Source organism: Equus caballus, chromosome 7 (assembly GCF_041296265.1).
Source record: "Equus caballus isolate H_3958 breed thoroughbred chromosome 7, TB-T2T, whole genome shotgun sequence".
Taxonomy (NCBI): Eukaryota; Metazoa; Chordata; class Mammalia; order Perissodactyla; family Equidae; genus Equus; species Equus caballus.
The window spans coordinates 79,873,234-79,892,662 of NC_091690.1; the positions used below are offsets into that span (position 1 = coordinate 79,873,234).

The 19,429-nt window shown below is 38.5% G+C and overlaps 1 protein-coding gene across 1 annotated transcript; it reads left to right on the top strand.

The window, feature by feature from the left end:
• The first annotated feature begins 15,128 nt into the window (after window positions 1-15,128).
• Window positions 15,129-16,061, top strand: OR5E1 (olfactory receptor family 5 subfamily E member 1). The gene has a single exon (XM_001500505.2). The coding sequence runs from the start codon at window positions 15,129-15,131 to the stop codon at window positions 16,059-16,061; it is 933 nt and encodes a 310-aa protein (XP_001500555.2).
• The last annotated feature ends 3,368 nt before the right edge of the window (window positions 16,062-19,429 follow it).

The window sequence follows — 19,429 nt, forward strand, 5'->3', positions numbered from 1 at the left end:
TGCAGGTAACTTTGTGAATCACTACTCATGTCATTTCAAATTGCATAGCTGGAAAATCACAGTGTGCAGAGCCCCCTCTGTTCTGTTGCAGATGTTTAAATGAGCTTTGGTTAGTGAGAATTCTTCCTGGAGTCAAAAAGTATCGACCAAAATTACTATTTCCCAGAACTCATAGGAGTCATGCATCCCTTTTCATGCTTTCCTGAGTATTTCAGAGGGAAAACTGGGAAAATCCTCATGCATGTACTGCTCCCCTGCTGTGATTATAACCCAAAGGTCTTGAAGTGATACTAGACCTAGATTGTGAAGTAGTTTAATGGGTGGAAAGGGTAGTTTTCTTTATTCACTCATGCATTCATTTAGCAGATATTTATTGAACGTTAGCATTGTTTCAGAACTGTCTTTTAGGCAGTGGGGATAAAATGATGAACTAGACAGACGAGGACCCTGCCCCTATGGAGCTCATATCTATTCTAGTGGGCAAGACAGATAGTAAACTATAAACAAATTTATAATGAGATAATGATCAGTTACAATGGCTATAGAGGAAGTAAACAGAAAAATTTCTTACAACAAATTAACTTCCTGTCATGGCATTCTTGTAACCTCAGGACCAGTTTTAACTGACCCCATCTTATCAACAGAAAGTTAAAGCTGTTTTTCAGAAGCAAACCAAAGTGCAAGTAAGGTAGCCAGAACATACGCAGAGGAGAAAATCTTGACCTGAAATAACACCCAGAACCAATGATTTCCCCCCACGGAAACAAAGGACAGGGACGCGACCAGAATTTGAAAGTCGGATTCTTGTCAAAAGTGAAGGGTCCATTGTCTAGCAAGATCTGGTGTTAAAGCTCCTTTCCATGCCTTATCATAAATGTTTAAAGCCCTCTAAGTAAAATCTATCCCACCAGCACTTCCACATACTAGCCTGTTCCCCCAACCTCTTAAATTTTACCCCAAGCCCTGGATCAGGGAGACAGATTTGAGGGCCTTGCCTCCTGTCTCCTTGCTGGTTGACCTTGCAATAAAGCATTTTCTTTCCTCAAAAGCCAATGGCATAATTATTGGCTTTTTATGTGCAAAGGGCAAAGAATTCCCTTTTTGTGTGGTAACATTCTGAATTCACTCAGAAACCCAAGCCTCTCCATAGTAGACTTAGCAGTCCTCAAAAATGGAGAAGTTAAATAATCTGCATGAGGTCATGTAGAAAATGATGAGAGTGGGATTTGAATGCTAGCAGTCTGGTTCTGAAGCCTACATTCTTTTTGTTTGTTTGTTTGTTTGTTTGCTGAGGAAGACTCACACTGAGCTAACATCTGTTGCCAATCTTCCTCTTTTTTTTTTCTTGAGGAAGATTAGCCCTGAGCTAACATCTGTGCCAATCTTCCTCTATTTTGTATGTGAGTTGCCACCACAGCATGGCTGATGAGTGGTGTAGGACTGCACCTACGATCCAAACCTGCAAACCTGGGCCACTGAAGTGGAGAACACTGAACTTAACCAGTATGCCATGGGGCTGGCCCCCTGAAGCCTACTTTCTTAGTCCCCTCAATCACTTCTTGGTCAAGTGTACCTTTCATCAATATGAAATATCCTTTTTGTCCCTTTTAACAATTTTTTTCCTTATATCTATTTTGTACTATACTTATCTTGTTATGCTTTCTTTTTCTGTTATAATTTTCCTGGTGATATCTTTTTTTTTTTTAAGATTTTATTTTTTTTCCTTTTTCTCCCCAAAGCCCCCCTGTACATAGTTGTATATTCTTCGTTGTAGGTCCTTCTAGTTGTGGCATGTGGGACACTACCTCAGCATGGTTTGATGAGCGGTGCCATGTCCACGCCCAGGATTCAAACCAACGAAACACTGGGCCGCCTGCAGCGGAGCGCGTGAACTTAACCACTCGGCCACAGGGCCAGCCCCCTGGTGATATCTTTTGACAACCATTTATTTTCAACCTTCCTCTTCCAAGTTCCAACAAACCTTCCAAGTTTTGTTTTGCTCCTTTTTTTCCTTCATGGGTAGTTGGGAAGATATATATTTTCTTCTAGTATCCTGAGATTATGACAAAGGGCAGTAGAATTAATATCACCTTGGGCAAGATTATAAGTGTATATATTGTCTGCCCCACATGAATCCTCTCTGATAAGGATGAAAAAGAATGCATTGGCCAGATCAATAGCCACATCACATATGTGAGGCTGTGTTAATCTCTTTAAGCAAAGATACCATTCATCTTTATATACGAGCATAGCAGCTGCAAATCAGGCCACTACTTGGTTGATTTTATAGGATCTGTCTGATTTTTTGTAGGGCCTAGACTGCTGAATTCATGGAATTCAATGGAAAGAACAAAGAACTGCCAGCCCAGGATCAGTAGGTCATTAAAGGTGGCACTGATCTCTGCCTTTTCTCCTGAGATGAGATTTTATTTTTTCTATCTTGGTCAGAAGATTAGCAGTTTCAGAGGTTTCCACTTGGGCTTCACCACCATGACGGCTCTTAACCCAAAGCTAAGGAACCAATGTGGATGTTTTTCCAACCACTATTTTACCATTTTGTCCATTCCAATTATACATTCAAGGACTGAGAAAATGGCCATTGGATGGGTCCATGGATCCATGGATCCTCTGGGAGCCATAAATGGGCCCAGGATTCCACTTCTTGGATAATTCCCTTCCCCTAGAATGTAGTTACCCCAGTAAATAATCATAGTTTCCTTTGGGGAAAGGCCAAAGTAATCATTACTGCACTTGTCATGGTGTTTCAGGGTCCTTCTTCCAGGGAACCTGGCCTCTCCTCAGTCAGAGGGCTCTGGGTCTCAAAACTGGTTCAGGTCTGGAAACTGGGTGAGGCATCATTACTTTTTTAATTTGAGCAGCTTCAATAAGCCTCCTAGTCCATCCTCGATTTCTTCTAATTGTGTAAATTGATGATGTCCCTGCTGTGTATTTATTCACTTAGCCTCCAGGAACATCACATATGTTACTCTGACCTCCTATCATCTCCATTTCTATCAAAGGTTCAGTTCCATAATGACGTCTTTTACGATCAGCCCTGTCCTATACAGGACAGCCACCACTGAGCTGCTAAGTGATTTTGGTGTCCCTCTCACCAGTATTCCATTTGCTTTAGTAAAAAGAATGTCTTTTGGGACCTTTCATAGAGCCTAGTCAGCTGGCAGGTGTTCCATCTTCACCTATCCATTCTAGCAATTTCACTGTCTAAGCTTTTCTATCCTTTCTTCTGCTGTCTTCCATAGCAATTCTGGTATTTCTACTTCGTATGGGCTATCAATTTCTGCAAGCTTCTAAGAGCTTCTGCAGGTTCTTTGTATCAACTCCTGCAGTCCTTGCCAAAATATTAAATCTTGCATCATGAGAAAGTTCTCCCATATTGATAAATTATCTCTTTTACAACTTAATATTTTGAATATGCTCTTCCAGCTCCTGATGCTACATATTGACTATGTCATACAGCTCCAGTGCTAGGCTCAGCCCTTCTGGACTAAGTTACATGATTTACCCCTAGTTATAATAGAGTGGCTAGGAAGAGAAGATTCTAAGGATCCTTAGGAGGACACGTGTCTTGCAAGATAGAGTCCTCTCATTTATCTTCACCTGAAGGTGGAGCACTAATTTTTGACAGGGAAGAGTCCAGAGATTTTGGAGGAATTTGGTGATTCAGGATTTTTAATAGCATCAATAAAAATACCCCCGTTCGAGTCCTGAATTTGGTAGTCACACTGTAGGGGCTTAGAATTGTACCTTAACCTGTACTCCTCTTATAATTAGGTCCTAGACCTAATCTTCAGCTTTTTCTGACCACAAGCTACAGGAGATACAAGTTTCTAAATGTTTCAAGGAGGTGCTATGGCTTACAAGCTTAACTTTTAGTGGTTATTAATCAACCTCAATCTTTCATTATCTTTCTCTAAAGCTTTGATTGAGTCTAGCAGCAGACATCCAATTCTGTTGTCCTTATAATTACTATTCCCCCTTTATGTCTCAAATACTTAACACGTTAAATCTGCCGGTGCATTTTTTCCCAATGGTATGCCATCCCTGTTCATCACTGGAGAAATTTTTAACAATTACATCACTAGTACCTGTTAGGGGCTATTCAAACTCCACTTACCACCAGTGATGGGTCCTCATTGCCAGCCAGCTGGTGGGTGATCCGACTCCAAACTCCAATTTTACAGCCTATTTTTTTCTTTCCACTCCCAGCATCAAATGCTACAGGTCAGGTTTGCTGGGTGGTAGACCCTGAGATTTGCAGGCAAGAAATTCATTAGGGAGTGTTCTCAGAATTAACACCCCTGTGGTGTGAAGGAAAGAGAATTGGGTATAGAGAGAAGTAGGGCTACAGTACAGTCACAACAAAGCCTTCAGCAGATCCCTCAGGGAACACTGAAGCTGGGACAGCCTTGTAAGTTATTTCAAATTTGGGCCTTTATGCCAGTGTATCAATCAGTCTCAAAATGGGACAAAGGGACATCATCTAGGACTTCATCCAAAGACAGTCTCCAGAGACACTAGGGAAAAAATGCTTCGGTCCCAAAGGGTGGAATGGGAATCTGGACAGTATACCAAAGTATCCACTTTAGATGTAAAATGGTACCTCATTTCTCTGATTATTCCTAAGGCAATGTAGCTTTTCATAAATTTATTGGCCATTTTGCAGTTTTGGTATCAAGAGTGTACATTGCCTCATGAAATGAGTTAAATAACTTTCTTTCTTTATCCACTGAACTAATTTTTAAGACAAAGACTCTCTGTACCTCAAAATTTTAGTAAAATTGGCTGGTTAACAAGTGTGGGCTTTTGGAGGGGCGTTGTTTTGTGGGGATTAATGACATTGTTCTGCTTCGAGGACTCTGACCCACTCACTTTTCCAGCTGTAACAGATACCTCTGTTACTCACTGCTTTCCACTAGCGAAGGAGGAAAGAATGTCTGCACTACATTTAATTTACTACAACTACTCCCTAGTGTGCTACTCTTACTTTTTTATTATCATTATTATTCAGTCCTACCAGCATGCTGGCTCTGATCTGAAACCAAGGCTGACTTATCATATTGCATCATAAGCAAATAAGTTTTCAAGCTCATTAGAACAATTACTTACCTTTGATGTGAAAGTTGTTTTCCCGAAACTAGACTTTGGGTTTGGATTAGTTGGCTCAGAGTAGGTGTTTTTATTGGCTCCTCAGGGAGGAGGGCAGCCTTTGCTCATAGTTAATTTTAGAGACCACATTAAGTCTGAGGATTAGTCCAGGGATTCACATCTATTAGATTTGAGACTGAAGCTGAGGTGCAGAATTGAAGACTAGACCCAGAGGACTCCTAGGTGAGACACCATCTCTGCTTATCCCTGCCTCCCCAGGAACACAAGTTGATACATCTGCAAGTCATGACACATCCCCAGACAATGGGGGCATTAGAGGAACAGAGCATGTCATTAATTCTCAACCTGATATATATATATGTATATTCAAACAGAAATTACAAATACTAGAGAAATACACCTTTTCCTCCTTTGGGGCCTCAAACTATGTGACTTTTTGAAATTAAACAAAATTGAGATTTTTAATGAAGTTTCTAAAATCTCTGCTAACTGCTTTGTGGATGACTGGTGAGTACCATCTGAATCTGTAGCTTGCTCCACCACTGAGAGGGGCCATCTGGCTGGTCAGGTTTCATTCAGGAATCAATATCAAGCTTGAAAATAATCTCCTACATTAGTAGCATTCTAAGCATATGTGCACACATTGACCAAGTGAGAGATAGAAAGGTTCTAGGAACAGTAGGGATTCAGGTTTCAAGCAATAGAATCTGACTTATAAATAGTGAATCTAGAAGAACGTGAATGAGTCTAAAGAAGACATTTTTACTTTTTTTTGGCACTGAGGAAAATTTGTCCTGAGCTAACATCAGTTGCAAATCTTCCTTTTTTTTTTTTTTTTTTTGCTTGAGGAAGGTTAAACATGAGTAACATCTGTGCCAATCTTCCTCTACTTTATATGTGGGTCGCCACCACAGCATGGCCAGCGAGTGGTGTAGGTCCATGGCCAGGATCCGAATCTGCAAACCCAGGCTGCCAAAGCAGAGCATGCTGAGCTTAACCACTACGCCACAGGGCCAGCCCCAAAGAAGACATTTTTAACCTCATGTAAAAAGATTGCCTTTGTAGAAATAACTCATGACCAAAAAGTTACAGTAAAATGTTTATAGTAAAATGCTTAAGAAAATTATCTACATTTTCAATTGCTGTCCTGTTTTATCATATTGCTTTTCTCATCTAAGTTCTACAATATTAAGGAGATGAGTATTTCAATTTTTGATGTATTTTCAAGTTACATACAAAGTATGTTTTAAGCTTGTGCATTTACAAATTAAGTACCTGGAGGAGAAGTATCCAAACGTATAATAATAGTACAATAACAAATGCAACAGGAGTACAAAACACACACACAAAAGGAATTTAAAACTTAAAATTGGGCATGAGTAAGTACATGGACCAAAGCAAGAAGATCCTCTTATTCAACTACATGTGCTTGTGAATAAGTCAAAATAATTCTGAAAATAGATTGGAGACAATTAGAGAGCCTAGTATGTAACAAGAGCCTTGAAATATGCATTAGCTAATTAATGCTACGGTTCTAGATATTCAATTGGTCAATAAAGGACATTTTTCACATAAAGTCATGTTGAAAAGAACAGAAAACAAAAGGATGTGAGGGTTCAGTCTAGCAATGGATGTTCTGCAATCTCTTTGAATGCCTCTCCCTACGGGAGGAGGACACACCTGGAGTACCAGTCAAATACCAACATCTTATTATCTTGTCATCTATTCATTCATTCATCTTTATTCACCTTATCATCATGCTTTAAGTCATATGAAGAGATTAACTGTGTCCCATGCCAGTTGTATTTTAATATCTTTTTAAATAGAAAGATCAAACAATGATGCATCATCAGAATTCCTTCCACTGAACGCTTTTTTATAGACTACCCTTTTACCAGGACATTTTTATTCCTCAGAAATTAATTGCTAAAATTAGGCTTAAATATAAGGTAGAGTACTGTCAGAATGCATGCCTTTAGTGGTGTAATTTAAGGAAAGGAAGAGGGAAAAGAAGATTTAAAAATGACTTCTGGTGAGAAGATCCACAGGAGCAAATGACAATTTTTTAAAAATCATGCTCAATGTTGTTTGTACACACTAACAATATGTGAGTTATGTTTGCAGAACTAATACCAAAAATGTGTGAAGGAAAGCTATTTACATGTAATCTCAATCCCTCTGATTATCCATCTTTTTCCTCAATGTCTGTTATTTTCTCATTTTTCTTGCAGAAGAAAAAAATTCAAGAACAAACAAAATGATTGGAGAACTTCAGTGCACCAGACCCAAGCACTTCCTCCATGGGTCCCAAAAAATCAAGAGCACCAAAGGTCTCTCTCTGTTTTTCTTAGCATTGAATGTCATCATCCTTGTATGGAAACAGGAGACAATCCTGATACTCCAACTTGGTTGGAATTTCCCTTATCCAAGCACATGTTAGTCTATGTGGGCGGCTGCCACCCCCTCAGGGTACTGCACGGTCCTTTCTTACAGAGGACAACCATTGTCATGATGGGTACCTTTATACAGATTCATTTCTTACATGCTCCACTCACCAAGGATCATTGTCTCTTGTCTAGAGTATCCTATGGCCGATCTATGTTCATTGGTCCCCTTGTGAGCTACACACTCATGGTGTCTAAAGAAATTCTTAATAACCTGCTTGCCTGGGCTCCACTGAATTGGAGGACACCCAGAGGTAGCAGCCTTTCTGCTGCTGCTGGCCAACTGGACCATCATCCATCTCTTTTTTTTACACAGCCCCACAGTCTCTAGCTCTTGGCTGTTAGGGATTTTGCTCAAAAAAGTACCAGCTTTTTAATTAGTGTCTCTGTAAAGATCACCAGTGCTATTAGAACTGTATCCATCTCCCAGGCATCCAAACTGGCTTTGGTCCAAAGGATTCTTCCCTCTGAAGTTTCTTTAAGCTACATCTTCCGCCTCTTATTCCTGGGTCTTTCCAACTTTATTCTTTGAGGTTACGTAAAAAAACTGGCTCAAGTCTTGTCTAAACTTGAGCCAGGTAACCATGGCCACAAGCATGCTGAATCCTCTGTCACACACCTCAAGGCATTCCGAGGGAAGGAATTCCCCAGATACAGCACCAAAGAAAAAGACTGTTGAATGTGCATCAGAGGAAGGCAAGCCTTGCTGTTAATCATTAAGACAAACTAGAGCCCAATCTGTTTGGTGTCACCTGGCCTTGGAAACTGGGATAATATATTTGAATTCTAAAAATAATTACCAAATGCAGAAAACCAAAATGTTCTACATAAAACAAGAGTAAAAGTCCATATTAGAAAATTTGCTTGGTGGTTGTTAATCTATTGTTTTCTCAAATAAAAATTTTCTTCATGTCATTCCTTTTTTCTGTTATACTCTGTGGGCTCTATGAGTGGTAAATACAGAAGGCATTTATTTCTCAGATCACATAACACACCTTATTTATTTTGAGTTTATGTAGTAAATGCCAAAAATCCTGAGTTACTCTCATCTGCGGTCTTTTCTATCTGAAGGAAAATGTATATCAAGTTAATTGTAATTTCCAAGTACTATGTGAATCATTTTCTTGGAAAATAATTTTCTGTTGTGCACATTACTGAACAAATCCCTCAGGTCTATATGTCCAGGTCATTCAATCAGATACAATCAATCAAGCATTTGAATTGTGATATTCCCTGTGTAATCACAGCTCAGAGTGTCTCTTTTCTCAGATCATAAAGAGAAGAGACCTTCCTCAAGCCAGACAGCTAAGCTGTTTAATGGGAAGTCACAGCATAAGTATGGCTCACACAGACAAAGATAGTAAATGCCCAGAGTGAAAAATTCTTCCTTTGCTCTGAAGGTTGAACTTTTCCACTCAAAGGATGACACCAACATTTCTTCCAGGCCTGTTTAAATTTTGGTAGCATTAGAACAGAATTATACGTGGGTGTTCCTAGTTGCTTAACTTACTCCACCCTGTATTAATGTGGGAAAATTTCACCAAGGGAAATCTAAACATATAATTAAGCCTCAAACCAAGTGCAACAGCAGCACATCAGCTACTCCAGGGCAAACATGGTAACTCAGAGTACCTACCAACTCACGATGCAGTGAAAGAATCATTAAATCCATATGGGTTCCTTGTTGTGGTTGAACAAAGTATCAGTGATATTGAGTTATACTTCTGACACTTTTACTAGTCACCACCCTCAAGAGTTAACACTACCAAGATTCTTGCTCTTGGTAGAAAATGCTCTTTCTCAAAGAGTATCCCCAGCTGAAGGCATGAATTTTATGTGTATCTTCCTTTAATACAAGTCCCTCTTAAAAACTAGAATTACATCTTGCAATCCAGTGGATCCTTAAAGACACCTTCCTCTTCTTTAGAATCTCACTGGTGACTTTCTGACACTCCTAGGCTTGGAACTTCTCTTTCCCAGTTTTGCTGAGCAATGGAGTATAGAGTGTAAATATTGGCTCAAAAGTGTCATGGTCAGTTTTCCTCAGCTCTATGAGACCCACAGGGTCAGTTTCTCTCCTTATCTTCCTCCTGCTAGGCACTCTCCCAGACAAGATGCATGATGTCATCTGCTTTCTGCAAAAACAGCCTTTCGGAGACCTGGCTTTTTCCCCCCCAGATTTTCAATTTCTATAACTGGCTTATTATGGTATGAGAATTCCATAGAAAGACCAATTCTTAGTAAAAAGTAGATTATCATTTGAAATGGAAGTAGACATGAAATGTGACATAACTGGCAGTAATTCAGCTGACTCTCCGCCTCTGTCCTTTACTCCAGCCCTCTTGGTCACTACTCAAGATGGGTGTACAGTCCTAACAACTCTGAAAATTGAAGTCCCATTGCTTATTGTCAAGGTATGGCATTTGCAAAATCCTGACTTCAATCAGCAAATCAAACTTACATTTCACTCCACGTCGTATACAGCCTCTCCTCTAACCAAAATGAAAAGTCATAGATTTCCCTGGTGTGAGTTACTTCAAAGGGCAAAACTGACTAGGAAAGGCCGCTAGAACCATGCCTCTGGTGCCGACACAAACACACTTCTCTTCCAGTTTCTTCCTGTTTGGTTTGAATTAATGAACTTGGGGAAGGCTGAGAGACAGAAAATGTACTTTCCGATTAGAGAATGTTCTCACCTTAGCTCCGCCTGGCTTTGAAACCTGAAGTTGAGGGCAGTGTTCTTTGCAGCAATACTCTAAGAGCTGTGCTAAATTGCTGCAATTAATGACTTAGAGGAGCAGGTTCTACTCTCTTTTCCCTAGTGGCCATGGGGAAAGACCAGATGCATTGAAAAACTGACTCTGGTCACATCGAACAGTACTGATTGCCCCAATTTCAATCCAGAGGGGAATGGGGAAGGGAGAAAGAAAGGAAGGGAGGTCTATGGAACTATTAGAACATTCAGTCTCTGACCTGGTTTTGAATATGGCTTTACTCCTTAATCTGATTCAATGAGAAATACATAACAGTGAGAAAAATGAAGACTGTTTTTCTCTTACACTGTCTGTCGTGATAAATATGCTAGGAAGACCATTTTTTCTTTGCAAGCAAAAATGTCCCTCTGTGCATCCTCATCATACAATCTTTGCATAACTTTACCTGGTCCCCTATGAAATACTCACTGGGCCCTCACTCGGCCACAGCTTCAAGACCACCCACTGCAGAGGTCCTGCCAATGGAAGAAGGCTGCCTCTAAGCATCACACCAGAAGTTCTTGACTTGGAAGTCACCCTGGAGAATGTGTCCCAAAGCATCATAATCTGAGTCATCTTTAGTTACCAGAATGATTCAGGGTGATTTAGAATTAGAATGGTTCTAAATTTAGATTCAGAATGATTTAGTTACCAGAATGATTAATTCCCAAAGGTGGTTTAAATCAATGTAAAATATCTCATACAAACTCTGTGTAACTGTTCCCTTGGTACCCAGGAAGTTCTGGAATAACAGGAGATAACAGACTCCTTACACTTTAACTTTATAAATACTCATGGGTTTATCAATGTGGAAACTAAGCCTCCCAGTTAGTCATGAAGAAGCTTATTTATCTGATCAGAAATACTCTAAGTGGACACTTCCAGGGCACTGGGAATCCTGACTGACTGTCCGATAGGTGCTCGGTAAGTTGCATTTACCTCTAAGGCTGTCATAGTAAAAACCTCAAGGTAGCCAAGAGAAGGGCTTTGGCTCTGAGACAGCAAAGAGGACAAGGCTTTAAAACAGCTGTGCTTTGCTTCTGTCAGAGAAGCAAGTGGCGAAGGACTGGTTGACTCTTGCTTGGAAACGCTGGGATTTTTTTTTTTTTGTCGGTGTGTTATTCTATGAGGAAACCATAGCAAGGACCTGATAAACTCAGGAATCCTCTGAAATTGCACACAAAATTTTGTATAGTAAAACTTTCCTAGGAACAGATCCTTAGCTTTCACCAGATTCTCAAAGTAGTTTATGTGCCCTTCTTAAATATTCTTAACATATTTCTTAGGTTATTCAACAAAGTTGTTTGAATTGTTCAAACAATGACTGGTAAAGAACAAAACAACACTCCGAATTATCAAACGTTTAATGTATTAGTTAAACACACACACACAAAAAGTTAAAGTGCCTGAACAAACTAAGAAGTACTACTGAATTCATCCTAATATGTCTAAAATTTTCTCATGGGAGTCTGAATGTGCAAGAAAAAAATAGGAAAAACAAAACCATGAAATGAATAAATACTGAGGAATCATAAGTGGGAGGCAGTATAGTTTAGGCTGAGGACTCTAGAATCACTAATTTCTTTCATACATACCTACTCTTACCTGAAAAAATGCTCACAGTCGCTCAAACATGCTCTGAGCTGTTCTGACTCAACTCCTTGCTCAATCACTCCTCCTACAGTGCTCTCCTCTAATCCATCCTTCACCTTTTGAAATTCTTTTCATCTTCCAATGACCATCTCAATTCATTTCAAAGGCTGCCTACGCCCTACTCGATACAGAACAAATTTCTTCTTATGGTAAGAGACCCTCAACTATCTGGCCCGGACATGCACTCTAGCCATGTTTCTTATCACTCGCTTACAGCCACTACTACCCTTAGATCCAAACAAAAGGCACTCATGTGGTAGCTCCATTCTTTAGAGCAATTCTGGGCCTCTTCCTACCGTACCACCTCCCATGGGACATGACCAAAGGGATACACCCACCTGGAGTCCATTCTATCCATCCCTTCTAGACCATCTTCCAGGTAAAAGGACCCTAAAATTCCTTGCCCAAATGAACCCTTTCTTAAACTCAGAGACTACAAGAGTCTCTTTCCCAGATCATCTTTGTAAGGGTGAATCATGCCGCTAATGTTCACAGATCTAGGCCTTAAGGGTAGCCAAAGGATGGCTGCTTGCAGAGGTGTTAACAGAGCATGTGCATGCAGGCTGGCATCTCCATGTCGGTGCAGCCACATGTGCGTAAGCTGGAGACAGATTCTCCTCACGCCACCTCATTCTAGTGTGGAACTCCAAGGGTCCTAAGAATTCTACCTTTAAGGTTATTATAAAAGAGGGAGGATAGAACATATTTTATTCATTTGTTTTATTTATTTTTAACTTTTAAATATTGAGGCATATGATATGAGAACCTCCATTCGTTATCCTGATCCTGGGCCCTGCCAATGTCAAAGGTGGGCCCACTCCTAGGGAACCCGTTTTTAACCACCCCAAATACTTGCAGTTCTTTAACATCTTGTCTTTTTCAAACATCAGTAACATTTCACAGGCTATTCTGTCTGTCTGTGATGCCTGATGGTCTCAATGTACTCCTGAAGCATCCTTCAAGAAGTTGAGGGTCAGCCCCGGCGGCCTAATGGTTGAGTTCAACACGCTCTGCTTTGGCGGCCTGGGTTCAGTTCTCGAGCATGGACCTACACCACTCATCTATCAGTGGCCATCCTGTGACAGTAGCTCACATACAAAATAGAGGAGGACTGGCTACAAATGTTAGCTCAGGGTGAATCTTCCTCAGCAAAAAGAAGAAGATTGGCAGCAGATGTTAGCTCAGGGTGAATCTTCCTCTGCTGAAAAAAAAAAAGGTTGAAAGATAAAAATTGCCCCCATTGTCACTATTTTTTAACATTCTCTGGAAGTACTAGCTAATACAAGTAGAGAAGAGAAAGGAATGAGAGATAATATATAGGAATGAGGGAGAAAATTCACATCCTTTTCATATTATATGAATTTGTATTTGAAAATACCAAGAGAATCAACTAAAAACTATTTTTAAATGATAAGAAACTATGGTAAGGAAGATAGTTATAAAATTAATTCAAAAAATCAATAGCTTTCCTATATGTAAACAATTGTAAATAAACCACAAAATGAAAAAAAAAAGATTTCATTTTCAATAGTTACTAAAAGAGAAAATACCTGTGAATAGTCTTTAAAGAAATATGTAGGATGTTTATCTGTAAAGTTTAAAGAAAACTTTAAAACTCTATTAAGGAAAGTCTTTACTAAATGAAATACATACCATATTATAGAAAAGAAAATTCAGTTGTAAAGATGTCAGTCTCCAAATTAATATATTGATTCAATGCAACAGCATTCCAAGTAAAAACAGGATTATTTTTATTTTTTTGGAACTTAATAAAATGATGCTAAAGTTCATCTGGAAAAATATACATGTGAGAATAGCTGGAAAATTTGCTACCAGCTATTAAAATCAATTACGAAGCCATTGTATTTAAATATTTGGTCTTGGTTCTAGAAGAGATTGCAAAGAAAAAAGAATCCTAAATTGATCCAACTACTTATGAATGTTTTCCTATGCGACAAGGCTAGAGTTTTAAATCAACATAATCAACTGGAAAATGATTTCACAAACAAATGGTATTGGAACACCTGGCAAGCTATTTGGAGAAATAAATAAAAAGAGTTGATATCTCATTCTTTAAATCAAAATTAAACTCCAGATAGATTAAAGATTTTAAAGTAAAATTGAAATCTAGTAAAGCTCTAGAACAGAATAAGAGATAATTTTTTAAATAATTTTAAATTGAGGAAGGCTTATCTAACTATGTCACAAAGATCACAATTCAAAAAGGAAATGATTGATAAATTTGACGTCAAACCATTTAAAACTTACTGCATAGCATGAAGGAAAAATACCATACCAATGTGAAGGGATAAGTAACAAACTGAAAAATAATTTGCAATAGACATATCAAACAAATGGCTGATTTCCGTAATAAATAAAGAGCTCTTGTCAATAAAATGCTTAGAAGACCAACAACCTAATAGAAAAATTAACAAAGGAACTGAACTGACCATTCATAAAAGAAGAAATGCACATGCAAATAATGGCTTGAAAAAATGCTAATCCCAGGGTGGCCCAGTAGCATAGTGGTTAAATTCCTGTGCTCCACTTTGGCGGCCCGGAATTCACAGTTTTGATCCCAGGCATGGACGCCACACCGCTTACCAAGCCATGCTGTGGCAGGCATCCCACACATAAAATGGAGCAAGATGGGCATAGATGTTAGCTCAGGGCCAATCTTCCTCAGCAAAAAAGAGAAGGATTGGCAGTGGGTGTTAGCTCAGGGCTAATCTTCCTCAAAAACAAATTGATAATCCCTACTCATAATTTTTTATAAAAAAAATACAAATCAAGAGGATGTGCATTACTAATATTCACCATCACAGTGACAAAGATTTAAAATTTCATAAAACTTTGGGTTTGTGGGAAAACCAGTATTCATGTACAATATTGGGAGAGTAACTTAGTGCAGCTTACTTGGAGGTCAATTCGTCACTCTCCATCAAAAAAGAAAATGAATGAGCGCAGATTTCTCTGAGTCTATTTTAGCAGAATAAAGCCCTGTGGCTAATGACAGCCTTAAACCATTGGGAATGTGAAGCCAAATGTTTCTCACCTGGTACTGGAACAAAGCGATAAGAAGCTTTTGTTTTTAAGTATTTAATCATTTTAAAGTCATATGTTTTCTTTTTCCAATAAGAGAGAGAACAAAATGGCAAGAGGAAATCGTAGCACAGTGACAGAATTTATCCTCATGGGACTCACAGACCGTCCTGAGCTCCAGCTTCCCCTCTTCGTGGTGTTCCTGCTAATTTATCTCATCACCCTGGTGGGAAACCTTGGCATGATCCTGCTCATCAAGGTGGATTCAAGGTTCCACACGCCCATGTACTATTTCCTCGGCCACCTGGCATTCATTGATCTTTGTTATTCATCTTCTATTGGGCCCAAAATGCTGCAGAATTTATTGGCAAAGAGAAAAACCATCTCCTTTTTGGGCTGTTTTGCTCAGCTCTACTTCTCCAGTGCTCTTGCCACTACCGAATGCTTCCTCTTGGCCACAATGGCCTATGATCGCTACATGGCTATCTGCAACCCCCTGATTTACACAGCCATTATGACTCAGGGGGTCTGCAAGGAGCTGGTGATAGGAGTCTATACCTATGGCTTCCTGAACTCCGTGATCCAGACAGTGCTGACTTTCCAGTTGTCTTTCTGCGACTCTGTCATCCACCATTTCTACTGCGCTGATCCCCCTCTCCTTGCCGTCTCCTGCTCTGACACCAGCAACAAAGAGAAGCAGCTCTTGATGTTCTCTGCAGTGAACCTCACTGGGTCCCTCCTGACCGTCCTTGTCTCCTACATTTGCATCCTCTTTTCCATTATAAAAATTCAGTCTTCTGAAGGCAAGTGCAAAGCATTTTCCACCTGTGCCTCCCATCTCACCATGGTTATCATTTTCTATGGAACACTGTTTTTCATGTACCTGAAGCAACCTAAAGCAGGGAATTCATGGAAGTACAACAAAGTGGTCTCCGTATTTTATAGTCTTGTAATTCCCATGCTCAACCCTCTCATCTACAGCCTGAGGAACACGGAAGTAAAGGAAATCCTGAAAAAGATGCTAGAGGGCAGAGAGTCATAGTGAATGAGTTTTCAGAGTGCAGCACTGAGAAAGCACGATATACTGACGTGGTATACCCAATCTGATTGAAATGTAGCAGGCCAACTGACATCCAATCAGGATAAACAAACAGTCCATCCAATTTTGATTTTTTAATGACCAAAAGTACTGAACCACTTGCTTGACATTGTAATATTTAATCCAACCAATTATGGACTAATCAGCATTGACTTACTAGACTGTTCATAACTATGCCCTTCCTATGTTGAAAATTAAGTGGCTTACTACCAATTAGGTAATAATATGAGGTCCAAATTCACAAAGATCTTAAAAAGCAAAACTCTGGGCAGAACTATAAATTAACAAAGCTGGGTACAAAATCACACATGAAAATCTGTTAGTAGAAACATTTTTACGGCTAAAAATGGGGTATATTGTAGCAAATCATTTGTTAGTCTTAAAACACATTTCTTCATAAGATTTCTGCAGATAGTGGTTAAATTCCAAGATCAGATCACAATAAGCTTACTTAATCTAAACGTAGCTGAAATACTGAATGCTTACAATGAACAATAGAAGAAACAGTATTGCAGCAATAATAAGGGGGTGGGGAAAGAACGTAAAAACTATGACTCAGTTACATGTGGGGTTGATTTTATTGTTTGTTTAGAAGAGGAAGATTAATTAGAAGAGACAGAGAGGGTTTCTGGTACTTTCAGAGATGTAAAAAGTGCTCATTTATTCAATAGCAAGAGTTTAATTTTTCTAGTCTCTGGAAAGTACAGCTACAGTCATTTTTTTTCTAGGTGGGGTGGAGAAGAAGGGAGTCACCATGAGCTTAAGAAAGAGAAAGAGAAATAAGGGGCAGAGGAAGGGAAAGAGGAAGAATTTCCTGAGGAAACCAGGCCAGAGTAAGCATGTTTCTGAGAAATAAAATTATTGTCATAAACAATTCGAATGATCTAGAGAAATAGTTTAGTTTTGTGACATTTTCCATGTTCTTTATTTTTGTTTTCACAGATCTGATATTCCAATTTTCTTGGAGACAAATATATATAAGTTTTTACTGTTAGTGAGAGTAGGTGAAAAAAAAACTCTTTAATTTTTTTTTTAGGCAAGAATATAAGCACTCTATGGTTTTTCCAAGCCTCAGTTCTAATACTTCTTTCAAAGTAATCCTTAAGAAATACAAATCTGCCATAAACCTTAGATTTTCCCCTGTTTTCAAATGTAATTACTATTTTGACTCTTTTTTAATGGTTAAGAACATGTATCACCAATCAATTACAGATAAGTTTAAAATTAATCAACAAACTAAGGGGTCCCTTTTGCCCCCAAATTAACTCTTGACATAATATAATGGGATCTTTGTTTTTATTGCTGCTGTGAACCTGCAATTTAGAAAAATAAAAGTAGTCAAATATTTATTACTTCTGTTACTTAGCTCAGAAACCCTTTCTGGAGAGTTGAGTTACAAGCTGTATTCCTAAACACTTGGGGATGGAGAGTTGGCTGTGGTTAAGAAGAAAGATACTACCAGGATAAAGGAACAGAGTGAGGAAAGGTATGAAGCAAGCCCAGGAGGTAGGAGAGATTGCACATGTAATGAACAAAGGAGGAGCAAGCAAAGTGGGAAGAATACCACAAGACAGATGTTAGACCTTAAGCTCCTTGAGACTAAACAGATTATCTCTTCATTTTGCACCCTAGCACCTACAAGTCCTGGCACAGAACACACACGTCATAACTGTTTGTTGAATTGAATTGAACTCTTCTATATTTATTGCTAATTCCAATGGGTGGGTAGACATAGTGCCCAGTAATGGCCCTGTTGTTGGGAAGTGACAGAGAAAAGCAAGTTACTGGGATCTTGACAGGAAGACTGTTTTCAATATCCTCCCATGAAGCTAACATCTTTAAGGCAGGAAGACGTATGAAGGCAACAACACAACCCAGCCAGTGAAAGAGATGCCTCTGGGAAAGTGGTATATTAGGAAGAGGGTAGCAGCCTGAGTTGTTGATGGACTATGACAGGCAAGGAAACATTACTATAGGAAGAGGTTGCTACTAATTGAGATAAAGAAAATGAGCAGGTATCAACACTTAGATGACAAATTATGACGAAGAAAAAGCCACACCCATTTCTTAAATTTTTCTCAAACTATTTCCATGTCAGTTTTGTTTAGAAAGAGAAAAAAAAGACAGTAAGTAGATATCACGTTTTAATACATGCCTCTCACAAATGAATTATACTCATGTTTTTAAAGAAATATTTGGTCTAAGACTATATTTAATCAATCCTTTAGTTCTTTTTAGAGAAAACTGAAGAAAATACATCTCGAGACCTCTCCATAATGCCTTTCCAGCTGTTGGATTTGTGTACTTTTTTCAACGCGCATCCTCGATTTCCTCTAAAACAAAGTAGAAAATTGAGAATATTATATTCATGGATTATGAAGGATGTAAGTGCACATTTTCCTAAATTTCCCAAAGATCTAGAAAGCATAGAGTTGGCATGAGGAAGGATCTGAATCAGCTAAATTTTAAGCTAATATTTTGTATTTCCTTTCCCATTGGGGCTCCTTAGTCTTGTACATTTATCTCCCTGATTCAGGCCTTACTATAGTAAGAAAATTCTCTAATCAATTACTCACATTTTTAAGAAATATAGCACACTATACACATGTGTAGTATTAAAATGACAATATTTAAGCCATAAGAGAAACCAACATGATTATACATCTTTGTTCATTTATAAAATGAGGCTGTTTTAACCAATACTCATAATAATTATACTAATTTTTCAGCCTACAATAAACAAATATCTTCTGAATATGCAAATGTTATCAAAATAATGAAAATTTCACCTTTATCAGATTTTACAAGCTCAACATTTCACTGAAAGTAAAAATAAAACTGCTCTCACATATAACTAAAATGTAAACCCATTTTCCTCTTGGTAATCCTAAAAATGAATATTTTCCAACATTGACCACATAGACAATTTCCATTAAAAGTCTAATATGTAACTGAAACATGACATATTCATATGTATTGTAAATGTATACTCATTTGCATATAAATTACTGGGTTTTTAAATCAGCTTAAATTTAAATGTCTTATTTCTCCTCATCTAATACTCTGTTGATTTGTCATGCTTAGAAGCATGCCAAAAGGATTTTTTTATTATGTTGATCATGAAGAAGGAAATATGAGAGGGCAAATACTATTCATTTTCTTTCATATTATTTGACATATATAGAAGTATTTTAGAAACTTAATAATTTTAAAATTTCAAATGTGCCTCCAAATTTTCAGCTCTGCCCTGGATGTATAATTCTAGCATTCTTTGGAGAGCAAGATGGAATGTAAAAATGTTAATTCAGTGC

Bases quoted from the DNA above. Each gene is read 5' to 3' on its own strand.
- OR5E1 (XM_001500505.2), top strand. From the start codon at position 15,129: ATGGCAAGAGGAAATCGTAGCACAGTGACAGAATTTATCCTCATGGGA.